The following is a 25421-nucleotide window of genomic DNA, read 5'->3' as shown; positions in this document are numbered from 1 at the left end:
TTTTGTTGACATCTCCCACAACGATTTTAGAAATGCTGATGCAATGTTGTCTATCCCTTCTGCCTTATTTGATTTTAAGTGTTCGAAAGCCCTTGCAATTTCTGATTTCAATACTGGATCACCTATCTCTTCTATATCGATTTCTGTTTCTTGTTCTGTCAATTCATTAGGTGAGCGTACCCCTCACAGAGGCCTTCAACGTAGTCTTCCCACGTATCTGCTCTCTCCTCTGCATTTATTAGTGGAATTTCTATTGCACTTTTAATGTTCCGGTCCTTGCTTTTAATATCACCGGAGGTTGTTTTGACTTTTCCGTGCACTGAGTCAGTCCTTCCGACAACCATTTCATTTTCGATATCTTCACATTTCTCACGCAGTCATTCAGATTTAGCTTCCACGCACTTCCTTCTTATTTCATTGTATTTCTACATTCCTAAATTTTCCGGAATGTTTTTTTTTTTTTTTTTTTTTTTTTTTACTTCGTTCTTTCGTAGGTCAGCTGATGTAATCCTTCTGTTACCTATGGTTTCTTCAGTTACCTTCTTTGTATCTATTTTTTTCTTTCCAGCTTCTGTGATTTCCCTTTTTCGAAATGTCCATTTCTTTTCAACCAAACTTCCTACTCACCTATTCACTATCGCAGTATCTATAGCCTCATAAGACTTCAAGCGCGTCTTTTCATTCCTTAGCATCTCCATACGCCACTTCTTTGCGCATTGACTCTTCCACACGAGGCTTTTGAACTTTATCACTACTAAATTGAGTTCTGACTTTATACCTGCTCCAGGATATGCCTTACAATCAATTACCTGATTTCTAAATCTCTGCCTGACTATGATGAAATCAAACTTAATTTTCCCTTATCTCTCGAATTTTTCCAAATATGCTTCCATCTCTTGTGATTCTTGAACAGGGTATTCACTATTACTAGCTGAAATTTGATGCAGAACTCAATTAGTTTTCCCCCTCTTTCATTGCTAGTATCGAGACCATATTGTGTGGTAACCTTTTCTTGTACTCCTTGCCCGTCAACCACATTCCAGTTCCCCATGGTTATTAGATTTTCATCTCCCTTTACGAACTGAATTAACCGTTCAGTATCCTCATATACTTCCTTTATCTCTTTACCTTCGGCTTGCGACGTCAACATGTATACTTGTGCTATAGAGGGTAAAAACTGTAGGGGAAGACAGAAATTGGAATACATGAAATAAATTTTTGAGGACGACCTTTCTCAACTTTATTAGTAGACTATTGCTTTCTTGCATCATTCGAAGCTTGGTGAAAATTCCTTTTGCAGCAGTTAAATTTATAATTTTGCTTCTTCTCATTTCCTTATGGTATAGCGGTATGTGAAAGAAATACTTTTCGAATTGTTTGACTAAGTTCATTCCGGTGCACATATCAGCGTGGAAGTGCTAAGAAAATTTTACCCGCTAACATATTTGTATCCAGCATAAAGGTTATGCATTGAATGCTTATAGCGCATATAGATCTGTAACCTGTCTCCAAGAAGATGATAAGGACTTAAATATATTGTGCATTCGCATAGACAACTTACGTCCACAAATAAATATCAACATTAACCCTGTAGAACATTTCAACATGGGAGTGCATATGCACTATATATAAAATATTCACTGCCTGTATGAAGAAAAGAAGAAAAAACAGCAGCTGTTATGAGTGATTAATCGAATCTGACAGTTTTAAATAATACGTGGCAAATACAGCCCTCATAGTAACTGCTGAAAATATGACCACAAATAGTACCTAATGTAAGTGTGGGCTCAAAACAAATATCTGGAAAGAAGTTTGTGTTGACAATGCAGAAACTGATGGCCTTTCACCTGAGTGTATCTGTGTCACAGTGATTAATAAAAGCCAAAACGATGACACTTCACGAAAATAATCACCAACATGGAGATGCAAAATTTGTTCCATTTGTGGAAAAGAAACTTTATTTGCTGAATATGTTTCGATCATTATCCAGGTTTACATCAAAGGTTTCTCTAATGTGTTTTATTTCTTACTTTTACACAATACATTTCTCAAAATATTTGACCGATTTCTGTTTCAGGTTTTCTTTAAACTTAATTTCACCACAAGACATTGCCAAGTCTCACAAATTAAAGAAGAAAGGGAGGCCAAAAATTTCATTTAGTCTTTTGTAAAGAAACTATCTCAGCAGTCACTTAAATAACTTTAGATATTCTCTGGATCACCAACAGCAGGACAGTCAGACAATAATTTTATACCCATTTTTCCTTTTCTGGGCCCAATGTCCTATATATAATGCTTCGCTCACTTAGATTATAAATAATGTCATTGTATGTCATAATTAAATGTTCAGTTACTTAGTTTAAACTGCTTTGTTGCTCCAGTATTTTAGTGACTACATTCCAGTGTGTTGGTCTGTACAATTTTATAATATTATGATTGTAAGACATGTTTCAATGAGAATTATGCTTTTAGGTATTTCTTTAAATTTCCATTTTTATTTTAATAGAAGTATTTTTGTGGCTTTTGAGAGAACACTATTTTTGTACTGTTGTGTACAACTATTCTATGCTTCATTATAAAATCCATTGTTAGAACAAAATAAAACAGTTTGGTACATAACTCGTGCCAACGTATTTTTTTAAGGTAGTCAAATAACAAGTTCACCTTTGAATTGCTACATACTGACTTTAATCGTTACATTAAAAGTAGAAAATCAGTTTTCAGATTTTGTGAAATTGAAACTGTCACTTCTACCTTGCACTTATACCTCACAAAATTAATGCATAATTGTTTAAATGTGTAATTGTATAAATATATAAAGCTATAAACTATGATTGAAAATTCTTCAAAACTACTTCTCCTGGGTACAGCCGAGGATAGTTCATGCACAATTTTTTAAATGCAAAATTATATAAATATATAACTTATGGTTTGAAAAGGTTCAAAATTACTTGTGGATAGAATCCTGGGCGGTTATTACGTAACTGTATGAATAAATCGTTGTATAAATTCGTAATTATATAAATGTATAAAATGTGATAGAAAAAGCTTCAAAATTACCTCCTCTGGGTAGAATCCAGGACAGTTTATGCATAAGTGTATAAATATATAATTTTATAAATGTATAATTGTATATAACTGTATATAAGTGAAAAACTATGATGAAAAACCTTAAAATTACTTCTACTGAGCAGAATCCAGGACAATGCTAGTAAAACATGTTATGAAACTCTTAAATAACCAATAAAGTGATGTGACAATAGTATCACAACATCAGTGAGTTTGTAAGAGAGATGCAGTCTTAGCAGTAATGCCGCCTGTGTCACAATTCACCTTCACCATGAATGGTGGTTGACTGCTACCTTTCTGTGCCTTGTGATTAAGTTAATTCTCATCAACCTCTGCTTCTTCCTCCTCATCAAATTCTGCATCATCATCAGCAGTTGCCTCTTGGTACTGCTGGTATTCACTAACAAGGTCATTCATGTTAGATTCCGCCTCAGTGAACTCCATTTCATCCATGCCCTCTCCAGTGTACCTGAAATTAGGAAGCAACACGTTATTGCTCACAGCATTAGCGTTCCTCTATTTCCAAACATGTTAAAAGAAGCAGAGTTCTGCTAAATCATGAATTATTCCGTTTGTATCGAAATATGTCCTTTGTTTTACTTTCTTGTTTGATTTGCCAAGCAGCTTTTAATAAAACTTTAATGTTTGACTAGTGGAAGTCCGACCACATCTGTATAGGCCTATGTATCGCAACCTAAAGATTGTATTCCACTAGTCAATTATAATTATGGACGCAGAAGTGAAGGGGACTTCAGGAAGTACGTCATTAATATGGCATACCATGTAAATTTTACTGAACGCAGAACTACATTTCAGAGTTACATAGATGCATGGCAAAATTTTTCAACAGGAATGCTCCATCAATCATTCGATTCCTCGACGATATACATCACCTCGTAGGTCATGGAGATTTTTCGATGCTCCAGACCTAAGGGGATGGTATAGGGGATGAAACGTATTTTGAAAACATATCGCTGTTAAGGCAATTCTGAAGCCAGCCCTAAGGAATTTGGTATTTGGTTTCTCCGCCAGAAATAAAGAAATGCATGTTTCAGCATCTTTGGAAATTTAACCTCTGAGGGGGTAAAACAGTGGGTGAATATTCTTTTGAAAATAAATCACTGTTAAAGAACTACTAGAGCATTTTTAAAGCTAAATCTATGAAAACTGGTATTTGACTCCTCGGTTACAACTAAACAGTACCACATTTCAGAGATTTTGAAAATTCAGCCACTGATGGGTTGAAATATGGGATGTAGTGTTTTATGAAATGTTTCATTATGAATACATCTGTGCTAGAAATAAAAAATACGCATTTCGTTGTTTTTAGAAATTCGACGCCTAAGGGGATTAAAAGTTTTATGAAAATATTTCATTGTGAAAGCATTTTTAAAGCTGAATCGGTGAAAACTGATATTCGGCGTCTCAGTCAGAAATTTAAAAAAATTCCTGTTCCACTAATTTTTGAAATTAAACGCCTAAGGGGTGATGAAATAAGACCAGTCTCATTTACTGACTCGTCACCGGCCAGTTCAAACCGCTAAGTACAAGAGTTTGAAATTTGGAGAAGGTATCGGTCTTGTATTGTAGGCAATGTTTAAGACGGGACTGTTCGAAATTCCGCTCCTAAGGAGTGAAATAGAGAATGAAAGGCTTTTTGAAAACATGCAGCTATTAAGGCAGTTTTGAAGCAAGAAGTACGAAAATTGGTGTTTCGTGTCTCAGCCACAACGAAAAAACAGGAAAAAAATTACGTGTTTCAGCCTTTTTGTAAGTTCGGCCTCCCAAAGGAGTGAAGCAAGGGATGAGAATTTCTATGAAATCATTTCAATATTAAAGCATTTTCAAAGATAATATTATGAAAATTTGTACTTGGTTTCTCTGTTATAAATAATAAAAAATTCAGAGTTCACCGGTTTTGGAAATTCAGCCCATAAGGGGATGAAATCGGGGATGAAATCTTTAGGCAAATATGTCATTACATTAAAAATTTGTAAAGCTAAATCTATAGAAATTGTTATTTCACTTCTCTGTTAGATATAAAGAAAGTTATACTGGAGGCGAAAGTTTCTATGAAAGTATCATCACAAGAACGTTAAAGGGATGTATAGCAAAATTCTTGAATTCCAGATGCCAGAATCGCTTTTTGTTCAGAAGTAAATTAGAAAAAAAAAACATGCTTATGTGGAATTAGAGTGAACTGTTTAGAAGGTTTTGCAATTTGTTAACATACACTGAAGATCCAAAGAAACTGGTACCCCTGCCTTATATCGTGTAGCGGCCCCGCGAGCACACATAAGTACCTCAACACGACATGGCATGGACTGAAGTAGTGCTGGAGGGAACTAACATCAGGAATCCTGCAGGGCTGTCTATAAATCCGTAACAGTACGACGGATGGACATCTCTTCTGAACAGCATGTTGCAAGGCATCCCAGATGTGCCCAATAATGTTCATGTCTGGGGAGTCTGGTGGACAGCGGAAGTGTTTAAACTCATAAGAGTGTTCCTGGAGTCACACTGTAGCAATTATGGAGGTGTAGGATGTCGCATTGTCCTGCTGGAATTGCCCAAGTCCGTCAGACATGAATGGATGCAGGTGATCAGACAGGATGCTTACGTACGTGTCACCTGTCAGAGTTGTTTCTAAACGTTTCAGGTGTCCCATATCACTCCGACAGCACACGTCCCACACCTTTACAGAGCTTTCACTAGCTCGAACAGTTCCCTGTGGACATTCAGGTAACATTGATTCATAAGGTTATCTCACTACGCGTACACTTTAATACACTCGGTACAATTTGAAACGAGACTCGTCCGACCAGGCAACATGTTTCCAGTCATCAACAGTCAAATGTCGGTGTTAACGGACCCAGGCGAGGCGTAAAGCTTTGTGTCGTGCAGTCTTCAAGGATACACGAGTGGGTGTTCGTCTCTGATAGCCCATATCAATGATGTTTCGTTGAATGTTTCGCACGATGAAACTTCTTGATGATCCAACACTTAAATCTGCAGCAGTTTACGGAAGGGTTGCGCTTCTGTCACGCTGAAGGATTCTCTTCCGTTGTCGTTAGTCCCGTTCCTGCAGGATCTTTCTCCGGCCGCAGCGATGTCGGAGATTTGATGTTTTACCGGATTCCTGATGTTCAAGATACACTACTGAAATGGTCGCACGGGAAATCCGCACTTCATTGCTACCTCGGAGATGCTGTGTCGTGTCTCTCGTGCGCCAGTTATAACACCACGTTCAAACTCACTTAAATCTTGATAACCTGCCGTTGCAGTAGCAAAAAGAGATCTAGCAACTGCCCCAGACAATTGTTGTCTCATATATCGTTTCCCAATCGCAGTGACGTATTCATCCTGTTTACATACGTCTGTATCTGAATACGCATGCGTATTCCAGTTTCTTTGGCGCTTCAGTGTAAAAATTCGATTAAAGGGAAAAGATAACAAAACGATCCTTGTAGAGTATACAGTTTACCACGAGCGAAGCAGCAGGCGCTAAGCTAGCACAAACTTAATATGTAGGACAGGGGAAGTGCAGAAAGAAGCCGGAGGCCACTCTGAAAACACGCTGAATCGAGAAGCCCGTGCCCCATGTCAATGCCTCACACCTAACCTTGAGCTACATTGAATTTTATTACGAAATTTGTGTGCAGTTCTGACTTTTGTACTTCAGCTATGGAATACGTTTCCTATTTTCCAGCTGAGTCCCTGCATTGCACCTGCTATCGGTACCGTAGAAGAACAGTGTGCCTAGGAGACCCATAACATGTACTGTCCTCTGACAATACGTCACTCCTGTTACATAGTGGCTTTACAAGACCACATGGCAATCGAATTTTTGTGATGTTTTTTATATTCACTCTACTCCATCGTTGGCTAATTGATAATGCAACGGTTTTCATAGTCATACTGATACTGAAACAGTTACGGTTGCAAAGGTATTTGTATTTTAAAATAACGCGTTTCGGCGAATTTAGGAGTTATCAGATTACCTAAAATGAAAATGAGGAGCTATTTAAACAACTGTCCTATAAGCATGAGAAGGAACGGTTGTGAGTTGCGTCAATAATTTAACTAAACAACACCCGTGTAAAACTGTCAAATGAAGTTCATTGCGCCAGCCACCCAAGATCTACGAGGGTCACTCGAAAAGAAATACACACTATTTTTGTGAAAATACAGTTTTCATTCTGCATTTGTGAAAGTTGTACAGTATGCAGATACATCCTTCCCGCTTGTTTTCAAACTTGGTTCAACCCGTTCCCGTGAGTGGCGCGGTCACAGCATGTGTTCAAGATAGCTGCTACACTTGACATTCGTCAGAAGCAACGTGCTGTCACAGAATTCCTGTGCTGTGAAAACGAGACAGTGGGAAACATCCACAAGAGGTTGAAAAAGGTGTATGGATATGCTGCTGTCGTTCGGAGTACAGTTAGTCGATGGGCAAGCAGGTTACGTGATGAAAGCGGGTACGGCAATATTGAGGATTGTCCTCGCAGCGGCAGGCCTCGTACTACACACACTCCAGACAATGTACAGAGAGTTAACGAATTGGTGACTGCTGACAGACACATCACAGTGAACTAATTGTCACGCTACGTTGGGATAGGGGAAGGAAGTGTTTGCTGAATACTGAAAGTGTTGGCGTTAAAAAAAGGTTTGTGCCAGGTGGGTTCCCAGGATGTTGACAAGTGCTCACAAAGAAACAAGATAAACGGTATGCAGCGAAATTTGGGTCAGTACGAGAATGGTGGAGATGAATTTCTTGGAAGAATTGTGACAGGTGATGAAACATGGCTCCATCCTTTTTCACCAGAGACGAAGAGGCAATCAATGGAGTGGCGTCTTGCAAATTCACCCAAGAAAGAAAAAATTCAAAACCACACTTGCTGAAAAAGTTATGGCTACGGTGTTTTCGATTCCGAAGGGACGGCCGCGGTGGCCGTGCAGTTCTAGGCGCTTCAGTCCGGAACCGCGTGACTGCTACGGTCGCAGGTTCGAATTCTGCCTCGGGCATGGATGTGTGTGATGTCCTTAGGTTAGTTAGGTTTAAGTAGTTCTAAGTTCTAGGCGACTGATGACCTCAGATGTTAAGTCCCATAGTGCTCAGAGCCATTTGATTCCGAAGGACTCTTACTTGTGGACACCAAGCCAAGTGGAACCACCATAAATTCTGATGCATATGTGACGACACTGAAGGAACTTCAAGCTCCACTGAGTCGTTTTCGACCACATCGGCAAAATCAGGATGTTTTGCTGTTGCATGACAATGCACGGCCACATGTCAGTCAAAAAACCATGGAAGCGATCACAAAACTCGGATGGACAAAACTGAAACACCCGCCATACAGTCCTGACCTGGCTCCATGTGACTAACATCTCTTAGGGAAATTGAAAGACTCTTTTCGTGGAACAAGGTTTGAGGATAATGACTCCCTTGTGCACGCTGCCAAACAGTGGCTCCAACAGGTTGGTCCAGAACTTTGCCGTGCGCGTATACAGGTGCTGGTTCCAAGATGGCGTAAGGTAATTGAGAGCGATGGAAATTATGTGGAGAAATGAAAATATTGTTCCTAAAGGATGTATCTACACACTGTAAAACTTTCAAACATGTGGAATAAAAGATAGACTTTAAATGGAAATAGTGTGCATTTCTTTTGGAGTGACCCTCGTATTTCACCCATATACACCTAAAACCGTCTGGATGAAAGTCAGTTCGTCAGGGTAACTACGTGTGACAGAAAATGTGGGAACCTAGACAGAAAATTTCGGAAATCAGCTCACGACCATAACGGAAACGATGTCTGACAAACTGATCAGAGGAAAGCAGCATGCAGAGCACAGTCTAGCACCACGTGTAACATCACATTGGCCTGGATGCAAAACAGCTGAGCGATATAACCGGTGGATGGCTGCATATAGACGCAATAATTCAACGAAAGCACAACAGTCGGCGCTAGTATACGTGCTGGACAAGGATAATACGGAAGTGATATACTTTAGAAAAACGATCAAATTAAAATTAAAAGCTAATGAAAATTACCAGTATTGAAGAGCGAATATGGGTCATCCAAATTACGTGCCGTTCTATGATACTTTCCAGAACTCGTTTTCCTTGTAGCTGTGGATTGAGTTTCGAAATTTTTGTCTATAGTCCCACAGTTCCATTTAGTTATTCTGACGACCGGATTTTTATCAAATCGGTTTTATGTGTATGTGGTTGACATAGAGCTTTCGTAGCTGGCGGAATGGATTTTATCTGACAGATTTACGTGACTGTTGTTTACGGATTTAATTAACTTATTGGCAGAGCTTAGAACCATTCCTTATTATGTTTGTAGAATAGTTATTTAATTAGCCTCCTTTTTCCTTGTAGATAATCTGATGATGCCTAACCACGACGTTGTTTTTCAATAAAATTACCTTTGCAAACGTGACTGTTTTATTTTCAATATAACCATGAAAACCCGTTGCTGCATTAGTCAGCGAACGATGGAGTGGAGTGAATACTACAAAGAAATGCCACGTTAGGCTTCCAAATTGGTCGCATTTTTATTAAGGAAATGTGAATTAAATTAATGAGGATGACGATTGTCATACTGTTCACTCAACATAGTCTTTGAGAAAATTTAATTCCCGCTTACCTCCATGCACAAGTGAGAACACGCAAGAATCAATGTCACATTGGAGACTTGTTGAAATGTGGTAAATTGGTTACTTCTAGCTAGGTGAAGCGTCTGTGTAAAGAAAAAGATAACCTCAATCTCCTATCTTACCATGCCTCCTTTTTAACTGTAAAATTTCCGTCTTATCACCTATTACATTATTTAATGAACGTAATTAACTTAGTTGTTTGGGATGCTAGACAACTATTCATGGTGACACTCATTTTCTGTTCGCTGAGAGTGGTAAACTTGCGAAATATAGGTTTTGACGAACAGTATATGCGGTTGTTAGATAAAGGCTTAAAACTTTGTATACACCGAGACTAGACGGCAAAATGACAACATCGTTAGTCGCACATTTGAAAATACCTATAGACGCTATTCCGTGCAGTAGAGATGAGAAGTTCAATATCTCATGTAAAGCTAGGGAGCTTATAGAAATAGCTTCTCGTAAGAAGTATATTAACAAAGGTCATATCCGCAGAACCGTCCGTGATAAGTTGAAGTCAAAAGAGGCCAATAATTTTACGCGCCGATAAGGGTAGTTATTTATAAAAGAGACTACGTTGGCTAGGTTCTAGCATTCTTCGCCGAAAACAACATTCAGCGTATTGAGGGTGACCCAACGGAATAATAACCTAAAGAGCTAAAGACATGTCTTAAAGAGTGCTTAAACATACTTTGCGGTGGCGTAACTGCTAGTCAGAAAGTAATGAACCCTAAAGCCTCCACGTTAAGTGCCCAGATCAAGACATAAACTGGTTTATCTGATACGTTCTATATCCAATGACATAGGCTAGCCGAGTGAACCTACCTCAAAATATATACAGAAATTTCTGCGTCAGAAGTTTGTTTTCGAAGAGAATTTCTTCATTCACAGAAGTAAGGAATTCAGATGGTTAAAATGGCTCTGAGCATTATGGGACTTAACATCTTAGGTCATGAGTCCCCTAGAACTTAGAACTACTTAAACCTAACTAACCTAAGGACATCACACACATCCATGCCAGAGGCAGGATTCGAACCTGCGACCGCAGCAGTCGCGCGGTTCCGGACTGCAGCGCCTAGAACCGCGTTGCCACCGCGGTCGGCAAGGAAGGAATTGCTCATTGCACTCGGTAATAGTGCATTTCCACATAACTGCATTTTGCTGTCACTAGGCATTAAAAATACGTAAACTAACATTCCCATCACTGAAACTATCTCCCTCATACGAGAAAATCTGAAATACAGGCGGCATATGCTGTAAGAGTACAATGAAATTATTTCCATCTCACAGTAATTACGGCACATAAATATTTCTCTTTCAATAGGCAATATCGTGTTTAAACTGATGGTGTGGTTATAGGCAATTGCCTAGCAGGTTTTACAGTTGACGTCTTCGTAATCCATTTAGAATGTGAATACTTCGGTAAAAACGTGGGTAGTTCGCAGCAAGTTCTCTTCTACTGTCAATACGTAGACGAAATTTCTATTATTTTTAATGCGTCGGTGACTGAGGATCAGGTATTGGTAGATGATTTTAACAAGCTGCATCCAAACTGAAATTCACTCATGAAATAAAGTACTCAGATACTTGGATTTACAAGTGAGCTCAATGACGTTGTATTAGGTTTGACATGCACTGAGAACCAATCACAAGTGACTGTGATATACGCTTCTCCCTTTTACTCATTCCACCACAAGTAAGCTCTTTGCAAGACTATGGTACACCACATAAGTGAAATACAATTAAGCCCACCATTCATAGAAAAAGAGGTGTCTAATCTTAAGCAAATTGCCGTTCGCAACGATTATAGTCGACAATCTATACAGAAAAAAAAGACTTCTGGCAACAGCCTACAGAACCGTTGTATCCCCAGTGAACAGCCGTATAAATAGATAAATTTGCTGGATCATGTGTGTACAAGTGCAAATGCAGAGAATATGCTGCTTCATACGTAGCACAAACGGATAGAATGCTTAAGACTAGATTTCGTGAACATTTACTGAATGGAGTGGGTCAGGTTAAAGACCACTCAGAATTTGCGGAGCACCTAGAAGATAGTTGCCTTCAGACGCCGACGCTAAGCAATTTGAAAGTAATGTTTAAGGGCCAAAAGGGAAAAATTTGAGCTTATTAGATGAAATCGAAATTACAGTAACTCATGCGAACATAGTGGTACGCTTCTTAATGAAGAGTTGGTTAGCAGGAATCAGACATTATCTGATTCAATGACACATGTCATAAGGTCCCCCACTGACTTAGCACTTTTATTAAAATAATTTGTTTTATCGTATTATTCTTGTATTCTAACCTAGACCTATTCAGTGTCTACCATTCGTTCTGGACCTTCTATTTAATGTCTTTTGCATGGTATTTAATGTGTTTTAATTCCATGACCACTAAGCAGGCTCTCAAATTTTGAGATTATTATTGCTGTGCGTGAACATTCGCGATAATTATGTGGCTTTTGAAATTACATTTGATAGTTCCGTGTCAAAGCATTCCGCTCATCACAAAGACGTATGTAATTCTTTAACAGCCGGCGTTGTGGCCGAGCGGTTCTAGGCGCTTTAGTCCGGAACAGCGCTGCTGTTACTGTCGCAGTTTCGAATCCTGCCACGGGCACGGATGTGTGTTCTGTCCTTAGGTTAGCTAGGTTTAAGTAGTTCTAAGTCTAGGGGACTGATGACATCAGATGTTAAGTCCCATAGTGCTCAGAACCATTTGAACCAATTCTTTAACAATTTTAATGAACCGTAAATGTTTAACTCGGTTTTGCAGCTGGTTTCTTTATGTACTTGTTGATGAACGTTGCTTTTCCATGCTTTATCAATGTCGTATTTTTTTTCTTTATTACGCTGGCATCAGTGTAATATGCCACTCTGCAGCCTACGGAAGAGTTAAAAACATAGTGAAGAGATATCAAAACAATGATAACAAGCGATATAACGGTGAATGTATAAAACTGGAACATGGCGAAAAGATGTGAAGTGAAAAGACGAAGACAAGAGGTCGGTGATACTGATTAAAACACATAGTAATTAGGCAGGCACAATTAAAATCACGGCGACAGTTTGTTTCTGTATCAATGCCGTACTTGCTGATTATCTTTCAATATTACCGACGCTACCAAAGTAATGTATACCTAGTACGTACAGGAAGTATCATAGTTGTTGTGGTCTTTAGTCCTGAGACTGGTTTGATGCAGCTGTCCATGCTACTCTATCCTGTGCAAGCTGCTTCATCTCCCAGTACGTACTGCAGCCTACATCCTTCTGAATCTGCTTTGTGTATTCATCTCTTGGTCTCCCTCTACGATTTTCACCCTCCACGCTGCCCTCCAATACTAAATTGGTGATCTCTTGATGCCTCAGAACCTGTCCTACCAACCGATCCCTTCTTGTAGTCAAGTTGTGCCACAAACTCCACATCTCCCCAATTCTATTCAATACCTCCTCATTAGTTATGTGATCTACCCGTCTAATCTTCAGCATTCTTCTGTAGCATCATAGTATTGCAATAATTTTAATTTTCTTTAAATTTTAATGTTAATCTAATTTAATGCTTCCTTTCAAGTATGGGTTAATCAGTTTAATACTAGTCTTGTTCATAACTTTGATACTAGCGCCATCTGTTGTGCTTTCGTTGTATTATCGCGGCTATATGCAGCCATCCGCCTTTTAGTAATATTAATACCGCTGCAAGTTAGACCGCTCAGCGATTTGGCATCCAGCAACTCTGAATTAAGTTTAGTTTCTAAATAGGCAGTGTGGGGGATTTGCTTGCTTGCCACGTTGGGGGAGAGGAGGGGGGTTGGATTCGAGTTCCTTCCGATACGTGAAGGTTCTACGAGCATTTATGAGACGTATTAAATACATAAGGATAAAAAATTGTTATTTCTATTTTTTTATTTGAATAATCTTTATTAACAATCTCTTATAATGTAGCGAAAATTAAGAATATACGGCACTCATGTTCAAAAAAACAGAACGGCTTGTCGACTAGAGATAGGACGTTCATACTCACAAGACATGTACATTAGTGTGTTATGAAGAAATGATTAGTATTTGAACCATGTCGATAACGCAGCGCAACACCACCTACCGCTAAATTGTGCCTTCTGCTCTCGTTGTCGCTAGCGACCGACGGTAATAGATCAGTGTGACCCGAGCAGACGTGCAGGATGCCTAGCCGACGTATGCGGGAACTGTACCGTCAAATCAGTGGGTTTGAAAGAGTGCCCATTATTGGCGTGAGAGAATCTTATGCACCCATCTGGGACATTGTCGCACGTACGGGAGGAAGTGTTTCGGCAGTGCGACGGATGTGTGCACCTCTTCCGAATGGCATTGCAGGACGGATCTGCGCCCTCCTCAGCTCTGGCACAACAAAGGAACAGTGTAAACGTCGCACACTATAAGGGCTGACAGCCCATTGACATTTATTATGGTATGGGTGACATGTGCGTCATAAACTTCTCCGCTTGCTTTTGAAGAATGTGAGGGAACATGCTAGATGGCAACGGTGTATGAAACGACGTTACTGGGGCCAGGAACGGCATCGGATAGTGTTTTACATCTACATGCATACTCCGCAAGCCACCTGACGGTGTGTGGCGGAGGGTACCCTGAGTACTTCTATCGGTTCTCCCTTCTATTCCAGACTCGTATTGTTCGTGGAAAGAAGGATTGTCCTTATGCTTCTGTGTGGGCTCTAATCTCTCTGATATTATCCTCATGGTCTCTTCGCGAGGTATACGTGGGAGGGAGCAATATACTGCTGGGCTCTTCGGTGAAGGTATGTTCTCGAAACTTCAACAAAAGCCCGTACCGAACTACTGAGCGTCTCTCCTGCAGAGTCTTACACTGGAGTTTATCTATCATCTCCGTAACGCTTTCGCAATTACTAAATGATCCTGTAACGAAGCGCGCTGCTCTCCGTTGGATCTTCTCTATCTCTTCTATCAACCCTATCTGGTACGGATCCCACACCGCTGAGCAGTATTCAAGCAGTGGGCGAACAAGCGTACTGTAACCTACTTCCTTTGTTTTAGGATTGCATTTCCTTAGGATTCTTCCAATGAATCTCAGTCTGGCATCTGCTTTACCGACGATCAACATTCCATTTTAAATCACTCCTAACGCGTACACCCAAATAATTCATGGAATTAACTGCTTCCAGTTGCTGATCTGCTATTTTGTAGCTAAATGATAAGGGATCTATCTTTCTATGTATTCGCAGCACATTACACTTGTCTACATTGAGATTCAATTGCCATTCCCTGCACCATGCGTCAATTCGCTGCAGATCCTTCTGCATTTCAGTACAATTTTCCATTGTTACAACCTCTCCATACACCACAGCATCATCTGCAAAAAGCCTCAGTGAACTTCCGTTGTCATCCACAAGGTCATTTATGTATATTGTGAACAGCAACGGTCCCATGACACTCCCCTGTGGCACACCTGAAATCACTCTTACTTCGGAAGACTTCTCTCCATTGAGAATGACATGCTGCGTTCTGTTATCTAGGAACTCCTCAATCCAATCACACAATTGGTCTGATAGGCCATATGTTCTTACTTTGTTCATTAAACGACTGTGGGGAACTGTATCGAATGCCTTGCGGAAGTCAAGAAACACGGCATCTACCTGGGAACCCGTGTCTATGGCCCTCTGAGTCTCGTGGACGAATAGCGCAAGCTGGGTTTCACACGACCGTCTTTTTCGAAACCCATGCTGATTCCTACAGAGTAGATTTCTAGTCTCCAGGAAAGTCATTATACTCGAACATAATACGTGTTTCAAAATTCTACAACTGATGGACGATAGAGATATAGGTCTATAGTTCTGCACATGTGTTCGACGTCCCTTCTTGAAAACGGGGATGACCTGTGCCCTTTCCCAATCCTTTGGAACGCTACGCTCTCCTAGAGACCTACGGTACACCGCTGCAAGAAGGGGGGCAAGTTCCTTCGCGTACTCTGTGTAAAATAGAACTGGTATCCCATCAGGTCCAGCGGCCTTTCCTCTTTTGAGCGATGTCAATTGTTTCTCTATCCCTCTATTTCGATATCCACCATTTTGCCATCTGTGCGACAATCTAGAGAAGGAACTACAGTGCAGTCTTCCTCTGTGAAGCAGCTTTGGAAAAAGACATTTAATATTTCGGCCTTTAGTCTGTCATCCTCTGTTTCAGTACCATTTTGGTCACAGAGTGTCTGGACATTTTGTTTTGATCCACCTACCGCTTTGACATAAGACCAGAATCTCTTAGGATTTTCTGCCAAGTCAGTACATAGAACTTTACTTTCGAATTCATTGAACGCCTCTCGCATAGCCCTCCTCACACTACATTTCGCTTCGCGTAATTTTTGTTTATCTGCAAGGCTTTGGCTGTGTTTATGTTTGCACACACAATCGGACGAATCCGGGTTCTGTTTGTTTAAAAATGATGGCCGCACTCTCGTTCGCTGCAGAAAGGGGAAGTGGCATCATAGTGACTGCATTTACTCAAGACATACAGTGCCAACTCCAGGTCTCGTGGTGGTGGGTGCTATTGTGTACAATCACAAATCACAATTGGTGTTTGTCCAGGGCACTGTGACCAGTGTGACCTGCGTGAATGATTGCACAACAGACGAGACGCCATTTTTCAACAAGACAATGCACGACCGCATGTTGCTGCACAAATACGTGCCGTCTTGGTGACACATGATGTCAGACTTTTGCCCTGGCCCGTCAGACCACCAGATCTGTTGCCAACTGAAAATGTGTAGGATATAGTGCAACGACAGGTGGTGTGGTGTGACCCAATGCCAACCACCACAGACGGACTTTGGACTCAGGTGAAGGCAGCATGGATGGCTATACCACAGGACTCAATTCGCACCTCATACAGGATGGCATCACACATGGAGCAAGTTATCAAGGTCCATGGCAGACACTGTACCTGCAGTACGAGGCAACAGGTCACATGCTGAACAGAGGTGGCTGAAAAGCTAATCATTTCTGTACAACACACGAATGTACATGTCCTCTAAATATGAACGTCCTAGCTCTAGTCATTCAAGGTGTCCGATGTGCAATTAGAAATATGAAGACACACATTTGTCATAAAATGACAGTTACATATGTGTTAATTAGAATATATTTGATGAATTTCATATTTAAAAGACTTAGTACTGTACCTGCTCACTGCGACGTACCCAAGTGTTTCAAATAACGGCTGCAGCAGGCCAAGTGCAGTTACATCGCGGTTGGGTAGTAAAATGGCTCTGAGCACTATGGGCCCTAACATCTGAGGCCATCAGTCCCCTAGAACTTAGAACGACTTGAACCTAACTAACCTAAGGACATCACACACATCCATAACCGAGGCAGGATTCGAACCCGCGACCGTAGCAGCAGCGCGGTTCGGGACTGAAACGCCTAGAACCGCTCGGCCACTCCGGCCGGCTGTTGGGTAGTACTCATGTAGGCGTCACCAATGAACCAGCTGACTAATGCAACCACAAAACATGGAGCCAAAGCGGGAGGCTGTGTTCACCTTTCTCAAATTTTTACGATCTTGTTTGAGCAGATCAGTTCCGGATCGTTAAGCACAAGAGCTCGTGATACCTGGGTAGTTCATCGATCTTGATTGCACATTTTCAACTTATTTCTGAACTGGTCCTTAACGTGCTTCAGAAGGACACCAAAGAATCTCTTGGCTGCATTGAGATTGCTACACAAGATTTCTGAAGGATATCAGAACTCACTGTCGTGATTGTGTAGCGGATCGATCTCCAGAGTCCGGTCCTGGAAGTGGAGATTTTTCCTCATTCTAGTCGCCCAGAACGGCCACAGGTCCATTCAATCTGGTATCAAATGAGTATCGACGACCCTTCCCGGGTAATATATCCGCCGTCAGCGGAGAGAAAAATCTCAGAGCGTGAGTTATAGCGTTTTTATTTAAAGTAGAGTCTTCCTTCAAAATTTACAAAACAATATTCGTGAGGTAGGACTGATCCTCCAAGCCTACCAATAACTAAATCAGAGATTCTTCCAAACATAAACTGACTGTAGTAACCACACAACTTCCCCAAACCAAGCCCCGGGCGTCTCGTAAAGAGGGGCGCGGAGTCCACGTTGCCGTCAGCTGAGTCCGAGGTCGAGTTGAGGGCCTGCGACGATGGCTCCAGTACGCTGGCAGCGGTGGAGAATGACGCGGCGGCTACGATGACACCAGTGGACTCGCTCGGCGACAACTGCCTCTCCAGTCTCCTGCGCCAGCCTAAATACTGCTTGGCGCATGGATATGGCTGGCTCTATTTGAAGTCACGTGTCGAGCGGAAGGAAAGAGGTCCGTGGCTGTAGCGACCTCTTGCGGCGCCGTGGACGCCTCCTGATGGTCTCTGGGAAGCGTCTGTTTTTCCGGGACGACCGGCCACGCTGACCCCTACACGGTCCGGGGCCCGCTGTACCGGTCTGCTTCGCGGGAAGCAAGAGTTTCAGGCGCTTAGTCTGGACAAAGTACCGTGGGTAATGGCCGCTGGTCCGCTGGGCTCGCCAACCTTCCTCTGCTAGTGCCGCAGCAAAGAAGGGCTGTACTCTGCCTGCAGTGACGCCAAGGATCCAGCCACAGGTTTGTTCCAGACTTTATCGTCCTTACTCACGTAAAGAGCGGTGGCGTAGTGTATTTGCAGATGTACTACACAGGTCACTCTGGCAGGAACTTCAAATAATTTTGATAACTTCTGTACTGCACATTCGTGCACTCGTGCAAGACTGGCTTTGTAGTTCTCCCATCTGATTTTCCAAATAGCCCAATGGCTAAGTGTCATTTGTCCAGACTACAAATGTAAACGTGTGGACTCTCTTATCTCAAAATCTGTTGTGCCACTTTTCATTTATTCCAGCTCTGGCAATAATATGTAAGTATGTAAAAATTTCAAGTTCCACCATGGGCGGGTAAGCCAGTTTATAGGACAAGAAATGAAAGATACACCATTCCCAATAGGAACTTGTGTAGGCAAGACTATCATGTTCAAACCACCCTTCCAACTGAGGACAGGTTTAATTTATTCAATTAAGCAGAGATTGTTTCATTGTCTTGATGCCATAGTAATCTGTGCAGGCAGGAACTACGGTGTCCAAACCCCGCTTTTAGTTGTGTTCAGGAGATATACCCTCATAAACACTGAGATGCGTGAGAAACTGCCGCATCACACATGACGTTTCAATTTTTGCTTTTTTCCTTCTACTGTATCTCTATTCGCAACACATTTCGCAGGCGGTACATACAGAAGCCGCGGAATATACCTAGTTCAAGAGAATGTACGTAGTTCAACAGATATGGTGCCATGAACACTAAGCCATGCGTGAAAATAAAACTGCATGGCAAAATTCGCTAGACATGCAGGTAAAATTTATGTACAAATAGAAGTGAAATATCTTAAATATGTGTGAAATATATTAGACGTGTTCGTGTGCGGGCAAAGACACGGGTAAAAACCTGGTTCTAAACTCATGAAACAATTTCAGTCAAGTCTGGTGCACTCATAGCTTACTCTCTGCAAAGAAATAGTTTAGGGGTAAGAACCGCCAGCCTCCTATTGCGGAAAGTGTTATAACGCAGAGGGAGTAGAGAGGGCTATGAAGATGGGCAGAGGGTAAAGGAGGAGACATGAACAGATAGGAGGAGGAGGAGATGGGCTGAGGTAGGGAAGGGGAAAATGAACAGAGTGGGTGAACAGGAGATTGACAAATGGCGGAGGAGCAGGAGAAGATGGTAATAGAAGGGGGAGGAGGAGATAGACGGAAGAGGAAGAAGCAGATGGAGAAAAGAGGGGAGGAGGAGGAGGAGGTGGACAAACAGGAAGGCAGGAGTTGATAGATAGAGACTGATGGGTGGAGGAGATGGACAGAGAGAGGATGTGGTGGGAATGGACAGAGGGGGGAAAGGGGGAGATGGACTAATAGAATACTGGAATAAATACACACCCAGACAATGCCAGGTACTCAACTTGCGTATGTATGCATGCATGTATATAAGTACGTATTTATGTTCATCTCCTACCATACCGAACGTCGTACACATATCACTTACTGTCTGGAAAGAATCGCTGTGAGACAAAAACGACCTACCTATCAAAAGGCAGCTAATGGTGTACAAATAGCCAGACTATATTCATCCACTATCTGAGAATGAGTATGTAGTGACCTGCAACAAGCTTTGCACATAAATTGAAACCTTTATTAAACTTTTACTCGCTGACAATCTCCTCAGAATGATGAAAGTAAAAACAACTATCGCTTCCCACTATTGCATTTTTCATGCAGTAAAGGTGCCACATTAGGCATGTCGTTTTAATTTATTACTTCTTTACCACTAGCTGTATTCATGACACATTTTGCTGACAACATTCACATGTACAAGCGGATGTACGACATACAATATATGACTTGGAGTTCAAGTGATATGTCGTCAAATACAGACATGCGTGAGAGACAGCTACATCACGCATGGCGTTTTAATTTATTATCTCTTCAGTTCTATTCGCAACACTTTTGCCGGCCGGAGTGGCCGTGCGGTTCTGGGCGCTACAGTCTGGAGCCGAGCCGAGCTACATATGCTGAGTGTTCAAGATCTTGGCATGGAAACTGACCAGAACTACTGATATATATCACTTCTTCACTGTGAGCCGGAGATACAAATTTTAGGAACTTGTTTCATGCCAATGGTTTTGCGCAGTTTTCCGCAAATATTGGCGCCCCATAAAAACTTCAGATCTGGAGCAGTTGCCCAGTTTGCTCCCACCCGTCCCCACCCCTACTTACGGTCATGCACACACGAATACATTTCGAGTCTCCGACAGACTGATATTTGCACCGTGACCGACTGCAACACACTGTGCGGACATCGAGCGAACCACTCGGAGCCGGCCGGTGTGGCCGAGCGGTTCTAGGCACTACAGTCTGGAACCGCGAGACCGCTACGGTCGCAGGTTCGAATCCTGCCTCGGGAATGGATGTGTGTGATGTACTTAGGTTAGTTAGGTTTAAGTAGTTCTAAGTTCTAGGGGACTGATGACCTCAGAAGTTAAGTCGCATAGTGCTCTGAGCCTTTTGAACCAATTTTTTGCAACACTTTTCGGAGAAAATATACACAGTTGTTGCTCAATGTAGCTAGAAAAATATAGCATTTTACGACACATAGTTGAAGAGATATGTCTTCATAAACACTGAGCAGCGTGAAAACGGAACTGCAGGGCGAAGTATGTGTACAAACATTTGTGGAATATGTTCCATATGAGAATGTAGCGTAGCAGTAAAACGTGGACTGTGAGAAAACCGGGACAGAAGAGAATCAGTGCGTTCGAGATGTAGTGCTGCAGAAGAGTGTTAAAAATCAGGTGGATTGATAAGGTAAGAAATTAGTAGGTAATCCGCAGGATCGGCGAGGAAAGGAATTTGTGAAAAAAACTGACAAGAAAAAGAGGCAGGCTGCTAAGACATCACTGAATAACTACCATGGTATTAGAGGGATCTGTAAAGGGTAAAAATTGTAAAGGATGACAGAGACTGGAATACATCCAGCAAATAATTGAGGACTTAAGTTACAAGCGGTACTCTGAACGAGAAGGTTGTCACAGTAGAGAACTCTTGGCAGGCCGCATCAAACTAGTCAGAACATCGATAACTCAAAAAAGTGTGAAATATACGTGCCATGTGCGTATGCAGGCAAAGCCACATGTAAAAAAGCACATCCTATATTCCTGGATCGATTTCAAGCAAATTTGGTGCACATATTACTTACTATTTGGAAAGACATATTACGGAGGTAAAAACCAGTAACTTCCTTTTGGGAGAAGGTGATAACTTGAAGAGCAAAGAAGGGTGAAGGAGTTGGACAGACAAGGAGGGGCAAGGAGGAGATGGACATAGGTAACGGGTGGAGGAGATAGAGAGTGGAGGAGGAGGAAATGAACAGAGATGTGGAAGAGAAAAGTTGCTCATAGAGAGGGGAGAGGAGATGAATAGAGAGAGATAAGGGGAGACAGCGGGGAGCGGAGTGAACAGTTGGGTGAGAAGGAAGAGATGGAGAAGGGGAAGGAGGAGATTAACAGAGTGATGGAGGAGAAGGACAAAGAAAGAGGGAAGGAGGGAATGGATAGGGTGAAGGAGAGGTGAAAAGAGGGGGAAGGGACAGACGAACAGAGAGAGGAGTTCCAGATGTACAGGGGGAAGGACAGAGCGGCAGGAGGAGATGGTCACGGATGTTTACTATAGTCTGAGAGGGTGGTTTCACAGGCAGATTTTGGCTTTCAAAATAAGGCCAAATTACCCACTCGTGCGACCAGTACTCTAATATTGCTCGCCAGCGGGAACCTTACGAGATGGAGGAGGACTGCGTTTCGTTACAGGTTCATTTAGTAATCAGGAAAGCGGCACAGAGACTCAGCCAGTGGAAGACGCTTGACAAGAGGCCTTGTGCATCACAGTATGGTCTACTACACTGAGAGCCTACGTTTTTAGAAAAGTCAACCAATATATTGTTCTGTCCTACGCATACCTCTCGAAAAGACCATGAAAATAAAATTAGGGAGATTCGAACATGGACGCTTGCAATCAGTCGTTCTTCCCATGAACCACACGCGACTGGGACAGAAAATGGAGGTAGTGACAGTAGTACACGAAGTACCTTCCGCCATACCTCGTAACACAGCTTGCGGAGTATAAATATAGATGAAGTTTTACTGGATTGTGTTATTGTGTTCATGTAGCAGGCTTGAGTCTGTCATTGCAAGCAGCTGTATAGTAGCGTTGTCCAAATTATTAGTAGGATAGGTGGTGGAGACTGATGGTGGTAGAGTGTCTCCCACCTCTCGGGGGATCTTTCAGGGAGTCCGCTTATAAAACAGCTCGGCCTGATAGTGTGGTATCTGTTCTTCGGTGGTGTCCCATTTGTATGTCACAGGACCCAGTAAGATTATTGTTTAAGGATATTGTATCTGCTTCGAATAAGCATCCTTTCTTTTTGTCGTGAGTCTTCTGACTGGTTTGATGCGGCCCGCCATGAATTCCTCTCCTGTGCTAACCTCTTCATCTCAGATTAACACTTGCAACCTACGTCCACAGTTATTTGGTGGATATATTCCAACCTCTGTCTTCCTCTACAGTTTTTGTCCTCTACAGTTCCCTCTGGTACCATGGAAGTCATTCCCTGAAGTCTTAACAGATGTCCAATCATCCTATTCCTTCTTCTTATCAGTGTTTTCCACATACTAGTTTCCCCTCCAGTTCTGCGCAGAACCTCCTCATTCCTTACCTTATCAGTCCACCTGATTTTCAACATTCATCTGTAGCATCACATCTAAAATGCTTCGATTCTCTTCTGTTCAGGTTTTCCCACAGTCTATGTTTCACTACCATACAATGCTGTACTCCAGACTTACATCCTCAGAAATTTCTTCCTCAAATCAAGACCGATATTCGATATTAGTAGACTTCTCTTCGCCATTGCCATTGCTAATGTGCTTTTGATGTCCTTCTTGCTCCTCCGTCAATGTTTATTTTGCTGCTTATGGAGCAGAATTCCTTAACTTCATCTATTTCGTGACCATCAATCCTAATATTAAGTTTCTCGCTTTTCTCATTTCTGCTACTTCTCATTAACTTCGTCTTTCATCGATTTACTCTCAATCCACACTCCGTACTCATTAGACTGTTCGTTCCGTTCAGCAGATCATGTAATTCTTCTTCACTTTCACTCTGGATAGCAATGTCATCAGCGAATCGTATCACTGATATCCTTTCACCTTGAATTTAAATTTCACTCCTGATCCTTTATTTGGTTTCACTCATTACTTCCTCGATGTACAGATGGAATAGTAAGGACTAAAGGCTACATTCTTGTCATACACCCTTTTTAATCCGAGCACTTCGTTCTTGGTCATTCAATCTTATTATTCCCTCTTGGCTGTCGTACAAATTCTATATGACCTATCTCCCTATAGCTTACCCCTTCTTTTTTCTGAACTTCGAACATCTTGCACCAGTTTACATTTTCAAAAGCTTTTTCCAGGTCGACAAATCCTATGGAGGGATCTTGATTTTTGTTTAGTCTTTCTTTCATTATTAACTGCAACGTCAGAATTGCCTCTCCTTTGTCTTTACTGTTCATAAAGCCAAACTGATCGTCATCTAGTGCATTCTCTTGTCCATTCTTCTGTATATTATTCTTGTAAACAACTTGGAAGCATGAGCTGTTAAGATGATTGTGCGATAACCTTCGCACTTGTCAGCTCTTGCAGTCTTCACAATTATGTGGATTATGCTTTTCCGAAAGTCAGATGGTATGTCGCCATAATCATACATGCTACACACCAACGTGAATATTCGTTTTGTGGCCACTTCCCCCAATTATATTAGAAATTATGATGGAATGTTATCTATCCCTTCTGCCTTATTTTATCTTAAGTCGTCCAAAGTTCCTTTAAATTTTGATTCTAATACTGGATCCCCTATCTCTTCCAAATCGACTCCTGTTTCTTTTTCTATCACAGCAGACAAATCTTCCCCATCATAGAGGCTTTCAATGTATTCTTTCTACCTATCCGCTCCCTCCTCTGCATTCAACAGTGGAATTGCTATTATATTGTGCTGTATCGATTTTAAGAATTATTCTTAGGCAGAACTCTTTATATATATATATATATATATATATATATATATATATATATAGAGAGAGAGAGAGAGAGAGAGAGAGAGAGAGAGAGACTGTCAAGGATTTCTGCTAAGGACGCTTAAGATTTAAAGTTATAATATGTTGTTGCCAGTAAAGGTTATTTAAAATGAAGCCCACGTTTGCTCACGATCCATCCCGAACCCCACTGAATCCAAATCCAGCACTACATAGTCTCACTTGGTTTATGGCTATGACCCTGAAACGAAGCAGCAATCACCACATTGGAAGAGTGCTTTTCCAAGTAATCCAAGATAGCTAGATCAATCACGAGTAGCATTAAGTCAGACCTTTCAGTGAGGAAAGAAGAGAAAATGCCCACATGAGTGGCGTACAAACGACAGGAAACTCAGCATGACGATACACGTCCAAATTGTTCACAAAAGATTTCGTTGCTTCAGGTCAGACGGTGAATAAATAGTTGCACAATGAGTTATGGAATGTTACAGGGAGAACGTGAACAAGAGAGGTCAACAAAAGTTCTTTACGGGTGAATGACCACTGCAAAAGGAGAAAGCATTACCACGCATGGCACATATTATTCAGTTGGTTCTCTTCTATCAGAGCATTCAGCGGCACTCCGAACTGTTGCCACTGCCTAATTGACACAAGAAATTGTCAGTTCACTTGCAATTCCCTGTCTGCCCTTCTTTCTTGACGTCTTTCGATACTATATTCTCTATCTGACCTTTATGTTTCACATTTCATCAGACATGATAATCACACTAAAACAACACATACATTATGGTAACGAAACACGAACGACTGATACACGTCACAAGCCAAATACTGCTGTACCATTTAGCACAAGACGCGATTCTGCGTCACATATTCAGTTTTGATAGACCTACAATAGACAAAGTCCATAAGACATTGCATGAGACCGAACTTCCTAAAAGCAGCAGATCATCGTTGAGACTAAATCTGTAGACGAATAAATACCAAACTTCTATTTTATGCGGTG

At 41.5% G+C, this 25421-nt stretch overlaps 1 protein-coding gene across 1 annotated transcript in view; it reads right to left on the bottom strand.

Annotated features, from left to right (window-relative positions):
- Window positions 1-3219: 3219 nt before the first annotated feature.
- Window positions 3220-25421, bottom strand: part of LOC124803124 (tubulin beta-1 chain-like) — a 97469-nt gene continuing 75267 nt past the window's right edge. The window contains exon 5 of the mRNA XM_047264300.1: window positions 3220-3538. Coding sequence (XP_047120256.1) covers window positions 3385-3538 — 154 coding nt within the window. The 3' untranslated portion in view covers window positions 3220-3384. The remainder of the gene's footprint in view (window positions 3539-25421) is intronic.

Source organism: Schistocerca piceifrons, chromosome 6 (genome assembly GCF_021461385.2).
Source record: "Schistocerca piceifrons isolate TAMUIC-IGC-003096 chromosome 6, iqSchPice1.1, whole genome shotgun sequence".
Lineage (NCBI taxonomy): Eukaryota > Metazoa > Arthropoda > Insecta > Orthoptera > Acrididae > Schistocerca > Schistocerca piceifrons.
The sequence above is the reverse complement of the archived record's forward strand: the minus strand, read 5'-3'. Positions and strand labels throughout refer to the sequence as shown.